This window comes from Triplophysa dalaica, chromosome 2 (genome assembly GCF_015846415.1).
Source record: "Triplophysa dalaica isolate WHDGS20190420 chromosome 2, ASM1584641v1, whole genome shotgun sequence".
Classification (NCBI taxonomy): domain Eukaryota; kingdom Metazoa; phylum Chordata; class Actinopteri; order Cypriniformes; family Nemacheilidae; genus Triplophysa; species Triplophysa dalaica.
Window position 1 is genome coordinate 3308375 of NC_079543.1, and position 12420 is coordinate 3320794.

The following is a 12420-nucleotide window of genomic DNA, read 5'->3' on the forward strand; positions in this document are numbered from 1 at the left end:
CATTTAACAATTGTTCACTCTGTCACAGCTCAGATTGATTTATATTCTTAAAACAATGAAAATATGATCTTACCGTGCTGTGATGAGCGTCTCTGTCAATGCACATATAAGAAATGAACAAGATGTGAAGCCGTTTTTAACTGACGGACTGCTGGTGGTTTTCAGACTCATATGAGCTCATTGACGCGAATAATCTCTTCCTGTTTCTGAGAGTTTGTGTCCTTCATCTCAACAACATGAGCAGAACTCGAGAAATAAAGTTAATGAATAATTTAACGTTTTGAGATTGAAAATCACATAACAACAAACATCATCATCATGTCAAAGCTTTATTGGAGAACATGCAACAAAACATTGAGGACAGCAGTCAGAAGATCAGAACTGCTGGAGCTTCAGATGTAAAGCATTATGTGATGTTTGAAGATTGTAGTATCACTTCTTCTTTCAAACACTTTTGAAAAATGGATGCAAACAATATAAACAGAGTAAGAGGAGTTGGAGAGAGAGCAAGAGGAAGAGGAAGAGTTCCAATTAGAGGAGGAGGAGTGAAAGGGGATTAAGGGGAGGAAGAGGACGAGGAACAAGAAGAGTGGCTTCGAATGAGATTATGGCCACAGTCATTGATCATGTGATAAAACACGGTTTAACAACGAGTGAGGCTGTACAGAGAGTCCAGTTTAATTTGAGTCGATTTACAGTGATGTGTATAATTCAAACCTTTAGAAATGAGAACAGGTATGTAACAATCTACTGTTGTGTACATGTTCTAATGTACACATACTGTAATAGCTATTTCAGCATAACAAACAGTAGGCTATAATACATATAGTTTACAGTAGAACCTGTAGTGAGGGGGGCGTGGTTTAGCGAAGCCTGCAGAGGGAGAGAGAGCTGGGAGACGAGCGGTGAGTAAGTGAGGCAAACGCAAATGATGAACACCTTTCACTGCAGTAAGTGGTGAGCTGATAAATAGCTCAGAGAAGCAGAAGGAGAGAGACGGACTGCTGACTGGCTGTGCTAAAGAAAGAGAAAGACTAGGACGACAAAGAGAAATGTAAATCCCGAGGATGGAATGGACTGGCTCCGGAGGACGTCGGAGCTGTACCCTGGGGATCGGGTCTCCCAGTGCCCGGACCCATGAATCTCACTGCTTCTCCAGTCTCCCCACGCCCCGCCTTTGCCACACTTCCTGTCAACCGGTCGGCGGGGAGGTCTGGGAAGGTCAGTTGGCGTTGCGAGGACCCGGATCATTTTGTAAATAGATGTCCTGTCATGGAGGTGGGGACAATGTTCAGGGTTCAGGATGTGCCACAGGCTGCCCCTGGTCAGGCTGACTGGTATCATATACCTGTGAGTATTGAGGGGATACATATCAGGCTCTGGTAGATTCAGGTTGTAGCCAAACCTCTATCCACCAAAGCCTGATTTGGCCCGGGTCATTTGATAAAAGCCGTGCGGTTAAGGTACGGTGTGTGCACAGGGATGTAGTGAAAAACCCGGTCATCTCAGTGCTTATACAATTTAGGGGACAAAATCATAGGTTGGAGATGGCCGATAATCCGCACCTAAGACATCCGCTGATCTTGGGAACGAATTGGCCAGCTACTCCTAAATCATGTGGGCACTTGTGTATGGATGTCTCTTGGGGTAAGAGAAAGCGAGGAAGGGGGCGCTCCAGCAGTCAGGAGTGGCTTAGCTGGGGTGCCAAAGTACTGAACAGTCTCAAGATAAAACCCTGAAACAGGTATTTGACCAAATGGTAAAGATGATGAAGATTTTGACAAAACTTCAGCAGAACTCCTAAAAAAAAGACGTTGTAAAGATCACACCATAAAAGATGACACATGTAATATCTTTAATGTAAATATACCTTTAACAATGAGTGATACAGCATCTGATCTCTGAGATCCATGTTTATTCTGAGCCACACAGTAAAACCATCCACTGAGACTAGAATTAATGTTAGTGATGCTGAACGTCTGTCCAGATCCAACAGATGATGTTTGATGCTTTAAACCAGCTGTAAATGTGAACAGGTGGATTTGATTGACCTCTCAGGTCAGAGTCACTGAATCAAGTCAAGTCTTTGTGCTTTCTTACTGGTTCTAGAATACATACACTTTCACATATATACTAATACGTCAACATTTTCGACCATGTTATCTGCTTTGCTATCTACATAGATTTGTGAGTGGAGTAACATTCGGCCAATCACAAGTGTTATGAGGCGAGTCGTCTTTCGTGTACGAGCTTTAAACAGATGGAAGCAGGATATGGAAACCCAAACCTGACAAAATTAAAAATAGTTAATACAAAAATCAATCCATGAAGAAATGTAAAAAAGCACAAATGAATGAGTATTTATACTTTTATTTCCTTCTTTATGTGTAATTATATTTTTTCACGTTTATTTATTTTTCATTTATTTATTTCCACTTCTATTTATTTCCATATTGATTCATGTATATGTGTTTTTATTCCTACATTTATTTATTTATGTATTTCTTTGTCTGTTTGCTAATGGCTGGGGGCGTGTTTCCCCTCAGACATAGTAATCGATCTCAGAGCGGCGGTGCTGAAGCTGTGAGACCACAGTGACACATCGTGGTAGATACTGATTCATCAAAAGTCATCAATTGGATTTAGGGATCCAGGATTAAATCAAACACAAAGTGCATGCTCATGTAAACGCAATGAGACACGCAGATACATCATCATGCCCATTCAAACAGCACCTTTACGTAGTCTGTATTTACACAGACTGCTTAACCTTTACACTGTAGATACAATGAAATAAGAGACATTATGAGATTAATATTTTAAATGTAACATTCTGAATATGTAATTATGAAATGGTGGAATCAATTAAATGATACATGTAAACATGAAACTATATCGGCCAGCAGGTGGCGCCAAATCGCCTTCTTAACGAGTGAATTGAATCATTGAATTACACACAATAGTTCCCACAGATTATTTCTGATAACAAGCCAAATATATAAATAAATTAGATAGCAAGTTAAAAGTATGTCAAGCCAGTATAACTGTATTTTGTGTTACCAGTAGAAAAAACGTCACTTGGCAAACCTTAAATGTGATAAACTCATTCAACAAATTGTTTATGTAATAAAATTAATTCACGATAAAATTCTTAATTATTATACAATAAATATTGTTTTAATATAAATCAAAACATGTGTTTGACTGGTATTGACAAAGGAGACATGTGAACAAAATGTTTGCTTGCCTTTGTTCTTTAGTAAAGCATGCTTTTTATGATGCATGCTTGAATATTCCTTATTTGAGTCGTAGTGTGTGGACCTTAATAAAAAGTTTTAGAATATAAATTAAATCAAATCTAAATAGTTATAATATTATCGACTAGCCAGACCGATCAACAAACACAAGCCGGAAGTTAACTTCAGGCCAGGCGCGTGTGTTGCAGCTACAGTATATTGAGCAGAAATCAAACCACTGAGCAGAGATACAAGAACCACTTTCTGTCTGAGTGATGTACAGACAGTTCATATAAAATAACATCAGCACTGTTTCTTCATTATTTACTTCCTGATCTTTACTGTATGTACTCTGAATGCATCGTCAGGCTCACACAGATAAAGACTCTGTGTTATAAAGAGGAGGAGTTTGTGGGCCTTCTGATGATTTTGATACAACCGTCAGACTTTCACCCTGTTTTCAGAAGACAATGCTAGAGACTCCAGAGTGAGATTATCTGCAAACTCCTTTTATACAAACTCTCTGGAGACTCATAATGATGTTCTGTTGTGTTGTGTGTGTATGGATCTTTCTGACAGGTCAGTTCTATTTGTTATTAAAGGTTCAGACAAATTCTCATCACCATAACTATTTTAAACTGCCAATCCCATAGCATATTTTGCTAAAACAGCAAAGCTGTGATGCCTAAGCAAGTTTTTATTAATCAGACATGATAAGACATTAATGAAGTATGTTTTAATGGAAAATTATACATGTAACATTTTTTTTAAATGCAAAACACCACCTGTATCGGTAATGAGCCTGAAAAAAGCAGTGTACAGTACACAGCGTGATGAGATGTTATCGTTTTTTAACTAGAAAAATAGGGTACTGGTGTGTTTTTTCAAATAAAATGAAAGTTAATAGACACGGCGTAGACACGGTGTTACAGAGGAAGAGAATATCAGTCATGGGCAGTTATTTTAATAATACATTAATATTTTTGTATATCTTTTGTTATTATTTTTTATCTTGTAGAACATCCAATTGTTCTTATTTGAGAATATTCTAATTATACTCTGTTTGAATTACAATATTTAACACATATTGGAAAACGTAAAATAATAATAAATTCATATTCAAATGAAATAAAGCTATCAAATAGCCGACTTAAATAATTAATTCCTACGTTAAAATTACTTTTTGTCTTATATGTTTATTATGATAATTTTTTTGTAACAGAGTTGAACTGTAGTTGTTTATAATTATAAATATTATAACAATAGTCTTAACTGCCATGATGTTTCTAGAGTTTTGTGAGAATGACCCATTTAAGAATGACCCATTTAATATCACTAAAGATATAACAACAGCCGTACAAAACTGATCTCAAATCTGTGTGGCATGGTAAGCACTAAAGTGCATGCACATAAATGGTGCAAAAGACAGGAAGTGGTTATCAGGGTCTGAGTTTGTTCACCCGACTCATCAATCAGAGACGGACCTTAAACTAAACTTACTTCTATTGTCATGAAATATCTCTCACATGTATTGTGCTTTTGTGCACATTAAGCATCATGTTTCAAATTAAATGAGCTACAGAGAGATTTCTCTCTCTATCTCGTTCTATGTCATTTAATTTATTCACAGAAATTAGAAGTTCATCTACAAATGGAATTGAGACGCATGGATACACCGGAAAACACGTCACCATTTCATGTCAACACAGCTGGGCTTGGAGCAACAGAAAGTATTTCTGCAGAGATCCATGCGAAGAGGAAGATATCCTAGTATCATCTGATCGGTCACCAAACGGGAGATTCAGTCTGAAGTATCTTGGAAAGGGAACGTCCACAGTGACCATCACTGATCTAAAGGAGACAGACTCTGGGATTTACTGGTGTGGAGTGGACAGAGTTGGTGTAGACACATATGAGAAGGTCAATCTGAGAGTATCTAAAGGTAAAATCACAGTGTTTCCATTCACTGTAAATAAACCGCATCACCCCGTTCATTTCCAAATGAATCGATTTATCCCAAACATAGACATAACTCAAACTCTTCCTATATCAACACAACAACAAGAATCTCAATTAGCCACATCAAGCAGAACATCCAGATCTTCAACCCTTGAACACACCACACACGTACCTTCAGTGACAGGTAACCAAAATATTATTACTCTGTAAAGATTTACCCATGTTCTTCAATATTTTGTCTTTCCTTAACATTTAAGCATTTCTATCTGACAAATAATTATTAAAATCAACATTTGCACGATAATTTATCTCTATACCACTAAATCCTATTCAAATCGAGCTGGCTGCGATATGCAATGTGACAATATTTTTTTAATGCGTAGCTTGTCCGTGAAGAAATGCTCTCGGATCAGTAGGAAATGCTGCTCGATCTAAAAGCAGTGCGAGTTTGAGTCGCTTATAATGTGCATTTGAAAAAGTAACACTCATCATACATGATCATTATAAATATACTTTATTATCATAAAATGACCAGATGGGGCTTGAGTAACAGTGATAAAAAGATGTCCATAGGCATATCCTAGGCTGTGTCCGAAATAGCCCCCTATACCCTAATATAGTGCACTATATGAGGGGACATCCATTTTGTAGAGGTGTCCGAAATTATAGTGGACATTGTTGAGTGCACTCGTTCAATCCCATAATGCACCGCAATAACGAGCGTACAACCGATGTACACTCAACGGTTAGACCATACCCATAATGCACCTTGAGGCAGGCGCTATTTTCAACCGTCATTAAAACGCAAGAGAAGAAGAGGAATGCACTGACTAAATGCATCATCAGAAGAAGATTGCGGTTGCGGAATAATACAGATGTTTTTAAATTAGATTCCGCGACAGCTTACATGTACGAGTTTTTTTGCAAAAATATTGTACAAAATCCATGTTGGTTGTGAATGCGTTGTTTACACAAAACAATATTTATTTATTATCTTTTTATTTACACAAAACAATGTTTGTTGTGTGTTTATTACTGACATGTAAAGAATTCTGCTGTTAAGATTATACTGCAAATCCAAACTACGCAACACTTTAAGTCCGGCATTGACGAAACACTAGTATCACTAGTATCCGAATTCATACACTCGTTTTCATTCACTACTTTGAGTGGACTATACTAGTGGACTAATGTAGGGAATAGTGAATGAGTGTATTGGGGGCTATTTCGGCCACAGCCACATATTCTAGAACGGCTTTCGGATGCAGCACAATTTTACCGACCTTCGCTCAAAAGCTTTGCATAAATCAGGTGTTATTTATCGTCGGTTTATTGTAAAAGCCCTCATTTTTAGCCGAAGACTGCTGGTCAAGAATATGTTGAATGTGAATGACTCTCTTTGTTTTCTCAGTCTCATCAGTGTCTGTAAACATCTGGCTGTATGCTGTTGGTGGTCTGATCGCAATCGTCATACTTGTTTGTGGACCAGTTGCTGTTTGTCACTACAAGAAGTTAGTCAAGACAGCAGAGGGTATACAAACACGCAACCCTGAATCATTTTAATAGCCATTGTTTTCTTTTACTTCCTGGTTCTTGACTTTGACACTATCTCAGGTCTTGTTCCAGTGACAACAGTCTACCACAATGAAGATGCAGTTGAAGAGGTGAGGTATGACTATATGTGTCTGAGAGTCATTCGCTATGATCTACCGCTGAGAGATGTCCACCTTCTACCAAACTGAGCTTTGACATAAACGTGATTCTGTTTTGCTCAGGATACCAACCTATATGAAAATGATGATCAAGACACACGGAACAGCAAAAAGATGAAATCTAAGATGTTGGAGTCTGAAGTCCTGAAGAGCCAATCACATTCAGTCTATGAGAATGTGGAGCTCAAGCCGGGCCAGTCACATGTCATTTATGGAAATCTTTGATCCGAGCATCGAGAATAGAGTAAAGAGATCTAAAATGACCAAAGTGATGCATTGAACATTTATTACATTGACATCATAAAAGAAATTAAATTAAAATATCTATTGAAAGAAATATATTCCATTTAAAGTAGTTTCCTGTATGTTTGAAACTATTACTAAACTAAAAACACTACGTACTTCAACCAATTCATTTTACACACTTATGCTCCTGGTATAGCTTGGCATTATCGATGTAAAGTTGATAGGTTCAAATACCAGAGGACACACATACGAATAAATGTACCTTGAATGCACTATACTGAAAGCCCAAGTGTCTGCCAAATTCAAATAAATGTAAAGTGAAATCTTCAAGCCAACTTACTGTCTCCAACAACACATTTAGAAACGTCCACAGCATGAACCTGCAGATATTGTAGCAGACTTATTCAATGGTGAATTTTACAATCATCAATACGGTTATCTAATCCAAACATCTAATCCTACTTTTATTTAAAAAAATAATGGTGAGATATCTATAGATGGATATATGGGACAAGATATTATCATTTCATACTATCACTAAAGCGACATGTTTGAGATCACATCACCTGACACACATGTCTTCAGTTACATCTTCTCTCTCTCTCTCTCTCTCTGTCTCTGTCTCTCTCTCTCTCTCTCTCTCTCTCTCTGTCTCTCTCTCTCTCTCTCTCTCTCTCTCTCTCTCTCTATCATGTGTTCAGGTCTTCTGATGTACACTGCTGTTGGTCTTACTGTGCTGCTGGTTATATTTGGGCGATTCTCTATGTGTTTTAAAAGCGAAAGACACAGCTCCAGTGGTACGTGTAGACACATTCAGTATTTTGTAAATGCAGTATGTTAATATCTAATGTTGTGTTTCTGATGTTACAGCTTCACCAGCAGCTGATGCTTAAAGAGGCACGACATTACCCACAGAGGTGAGAGAGAGAGAGAGAGAGAGAGAGAGAGAGAGATCACCCTGTCATGACTTCCTGAACAACATTGTAAGACGAGGTCAAGCACAGTGCTCCCTTCTGTGGACATTTTTAGTAGCACAAGATGTCAACAGTTCGGCATTAAAGCGCTGGTTCACACTAGAAATTAAAAAAGAAATGTCTTTGTTGTTCAACTATTTTTTTTACCTACATCTCAGATGGCCAGAGCGTTTGTAAATAAACAACAAATTTCAAACCTAGGGGGAACTATCGCTTTAACACAAAGCTTTAGGCCCGATTCACATTTCGCGTCTAAAACCGCGCAAAAAAACACGAGCTGTACGGTGTTCTCCTTTTTCCCAAAGCACCTGGGCCCGATTGCATAAAGCACTTTAAGTGTAATTTTCCCCTAAGTTTGCCCTAAAATATACCTTAAGCTTTCACCTTAAGATCATCTGTGTCTCCATTTTCATTGAGCTTGTCTATATTGGCTATTTGTTCTTGTCACATGACCTGCGTGTGCTTACGCCTTTCTGAAAAGTTGAGATATTTTCATCTCGATGCGACGCCGACGCACCTGAAAAAAGCACGTCACCATGTATTTCCTGCCGCAAGTCTACATTTAGAATAAAGAATATGTGCACGGAAAAGACGCAATATGTGAATCTGGCGTTAACCTCCACACGGTAGGTGCGGTCCATATAGACATACATTTTCTGTTTGATGTACCGACAGTTATTACAAATAAATAACACCAGCACTGTTTCTTTGATATCTAATGTATGTGTGGATGCATGTGCAGGCTCTATTTCACACCATTAAAGACACCGGGTTAAAAAAAAGAAGGAGTCTGTGGGGTTTCTACGGAGGTTGATATTAGACTTCCGTACATTTTCAGAAGACAACAATAATAACATAAACTTAAAAACCTCAAGCCATTGTTTTTTATTCCTTGTTATTTGCTTTGACACTGTTTTAGGCCTTAGGTCAGTGACACCAGTCGACCACAATGAAGATAAAGCTGAAGAGGTGAGTTATGGTACTGTGTCTGAGAGTCATTCCCTCACATTCCCCTGAAACTTTTTAAATAAAGATGGAGAAAAACACCTCCTCTACCAAACCGAGTTCTTACATGAATGTGTTTCTGTTTTGTTTATACAGGCTACTAACGTATTTGAAAATGATCTTCAAGACACACCGAACAGCAAACATATGAAATCTGAGCAGTTGAAGTCTAAAGTCCAAAGGAGGCAATCGCATTCAGTCTATGAGAACGTAGAGCTCAATGCCATCCTTGGAAATCTTTAATACAAGCATCGAGGTCAGAGTAGAGAGAAGACGTGATGCATTGCACATTTTCTTCATTGACATTCAGTATTTCTTATTTGCTTCTGTAAAGGTGCTTTGGAACAATGCACATTGTGAAAAACGCTAATAAATATATTGAATTGAATCACGTGAAAGACATTTAATTAAATGAAAATGGCTATTCAAACAAATATATTCTATTTATAAATACATTTTTCGCATGTATCAAAAATGGGAAATTCCATTAAACAACCACAGGGGGCGCTGTGTCGCGTCATTAGTTTCTGTCATTTTTGTTTTGCAAAATTCTGTTTATCTTTAAGTGTTTACTTTTCAAACTGGAAGTTTGCACCTGTCGCATTTTTGTACCTTTGACTTATTTGTAGTATTTGACGTCAATAATGACTTGCTTCATACTCTGTACAATGGACATAAACGATACCTCAATTTGCATGGATTGTTGCAAGTTCATTATTATATATACTTATTTAGATTTTTTTTTTCTTAACTGTTGTAAAATTTAAGTGTAAAATTCTGAGTAATGTACAGGCAGCATATACTGTATGTGGTTTCAGATTAGTCTGACCACTCAATTCCATAGAAAATTCCCACACACAAAAAACACAAATGTGATGATTAAAAGGAGAAGAGCTCTCTAAATCAAAAGTATTGAAAGAGGAAGCATTGGAGTGGGTGTCCTGAAACTCGATTAGATATGAGATTACGGAGGACACAAGCAAGCGTTTACTATTGAACGCTTTCAGCTCTCACGAGGCCCATCCTCACCGATCAATTCCGAAGACTCAACTTAAACTCATGGAAATAAGAGGATTACTGCTTAAAATGAGGTTCTACTGCGTTCTCTCGTTCTGGATATTTCTGTCAGGTCAGTTCTTTCTATGTTTATTATGAAGTCTGTGGGAACCATTCTGTCTGTTTGGCATTATAAGAGAAGCATGTCATTTTTTTTTACTTTTCTTAACTATCATCAAGAGACCCGAAAACACCAAATCCTACTTTTAAAAAACTAAGAAGCTGGATGTGACCAAATTGGCTAAATAATGAAGTATTAAAATACTGAAATAATAGCTTTTTCTCCTACAATACAACCGGCTCAGTCCACAAATGTTTCACATCAGACAGTTGATAAAAATGTACAAAATTGACTATTTTTAATTCATCTAACAGAAGTCAAGACGTCTTCTTCTGAGGAGCTTTTCTTCGACGGACGTACGGGAAAAGTCATCATCATTTCATGCCATCATGTTTTTGCCAAGAACAACAGAAAGTATTTCTGCAGAGACCCATGTAAATACAGAGATGTTCTAGTATCATCTGACCGGTCACCTAATGGGAGATTCACATTGAATGATTCTATGACAGGAACGTTCACAGTGTCCATCACTGATCTACAGGAGTCTGACTCTGGGATTTATTGGTGTGGAGTGGACAGAGTTGGTGTAGACACGTTTCATAAAATCAACCTGAGAGTACATGAAGAATCTGAAACACACACAGCTTCTATACAAGAGCTGACCACACGAACAGATTCAGTTTTCACATCCCCAAACAGTGAGACCAGCACACACACACCACTGAAAACAGGTACCTCAAGTTTAACAATTCAAGTCAGAATATAGTTTGCACATTTATAATTTCTACGTCTCTTAACGGATGTTGCTTCTCCCTTTTCGAGGTCTTGTCAAAGCATCAAGTTCACCTGATGCTTTTACTGACGAAGACGCAAAAGCAGGTCAGTGTTCTGTGACAGATTTATAATCTTCAATGAAAGGGAAACTGAAGGACTGTCATTAAAAGAAAAACTAAATTCTCCTTCTGCCATCATTTCTAGTCCCTGTATATTCTGTCCTCTACGTGGTCGTGGGACTGGTTGTAATGTTGACTGTAATTTCAGTCGGACTGGTCTGTGTTTGTCGGTACAAAGAGAGACTCCAGACATCAGCAAGTGTGTAAAACAGAAAATTCTACCATCAGACAATAAAATAAACACTATTACAATGCCAAACAAATACTCTTTCTTTGCCTCATTTTAGGAGGTGTGTCAAGAACGTCTACACATGTTGACAATGAGTTTAATAGTGACGAGGTGAGTAATGCAACTATAGTTGTGCTACACAGCCAACATTATAAACAGTTTATCAGATTGTTCCATGTCTTTCATTCAGGGTCACGCTGTTTACGAGAACTATCTTGATGCGAGTGCCAACGCTACCAAACAGATGCCAAAACACAAGACTAAAGACTTAGAAAGCACAGAGGATCCGATCTACCAGAACGTATGTGACAACACTGGCCATGAAGATGGATTCTATACCGATCTTTGAGTCTACAGAAATATGCTCTGTACAGTACAGCAGCTCAGTAACTTAAATCTCAGGTTCGACGACATGACAGGACCCAAAACAATATTCTACATTACATGTAAACTGAAGGTTACACAACCATGTATCAGTGTGCAGTTTTGCTTATTTGTTTTTAAATATTATTAGTAAATAAGTAAGGTTATATAATTATTTACTCAGTTCTGTTAAAAAGACATTGGAAGATGAGCACTGCGCATACTGTACATAAATGTGTTCAGTGTATATATGTATAAAAAATGATAAGTTACGCAAAGCACACTTTTTTTGTTCGCCCAAGTGTTATTGGTCAAATAATATCAAATATCCTAATAATCGGACAGTATTGACACAACAAAAAGACAATGTGAAACTCTTTTGGCATGTTCTTCTCCAAACAACAAAGTTTCATACTGATAATGCAGCAAGTGTTTGTGTCAAACCAAACATACCATCAGTTACTCTAGACAAGTTTCATCGCTGTTTTCTATATTATATTTAAAATTATATCATAAACCTTTATTACAACATTGAAATAGAACTTTATCCTCCCCGCAATAAAAGAAAAAAGAAGAAGAATTGTATCCTGCCTTTTAAGCCCCATCTGGTAAATCTGGTGAAAGATGGTGAGCTGCTGAAACACAACATTAAGTGACGCTCCTGCATTTTCTTTATTATTTGAAGA

The 12420-nt window shown here is 37.5% G+C and overlaps 1 protein-coding gene across 1 annotated transcript; it reads left to right on the plus strand.

Annotated features, from left to right (window-relative positions):
- Window positions 1-3655: 3655 nt before the first annotated feature.
- On the plus strand, window positions 3656-12402 carry LOC130436125 (uncharacterized). Its single transcript, XM_056766991.1, has 12 exons — window positions 3656-3815; window positions 4867-5379; window positions 6607-6726; window positions 6810-6859; window positions 6971-7111; window positions 8024-8070; window positions 10089-10261; window positions 10564-10980; window positions 11072-11128; window positions 11228-11341; window positions 11430-11482; window positions 11562-12402. Exons 1-12 carry the CDS (start codon window positions 3773-3775, stop codon window positions 11718-11720), a joined length of 1887 nt encoding a protein of 628 aa, XP_056622969.1. The 5' UTR covers window positions 3656-3772; the 3' UTR covers window positions 11721-12402.
- The last annotated feature ends 18 nt before the right edge of the window (window positions 12403-12420 follow it).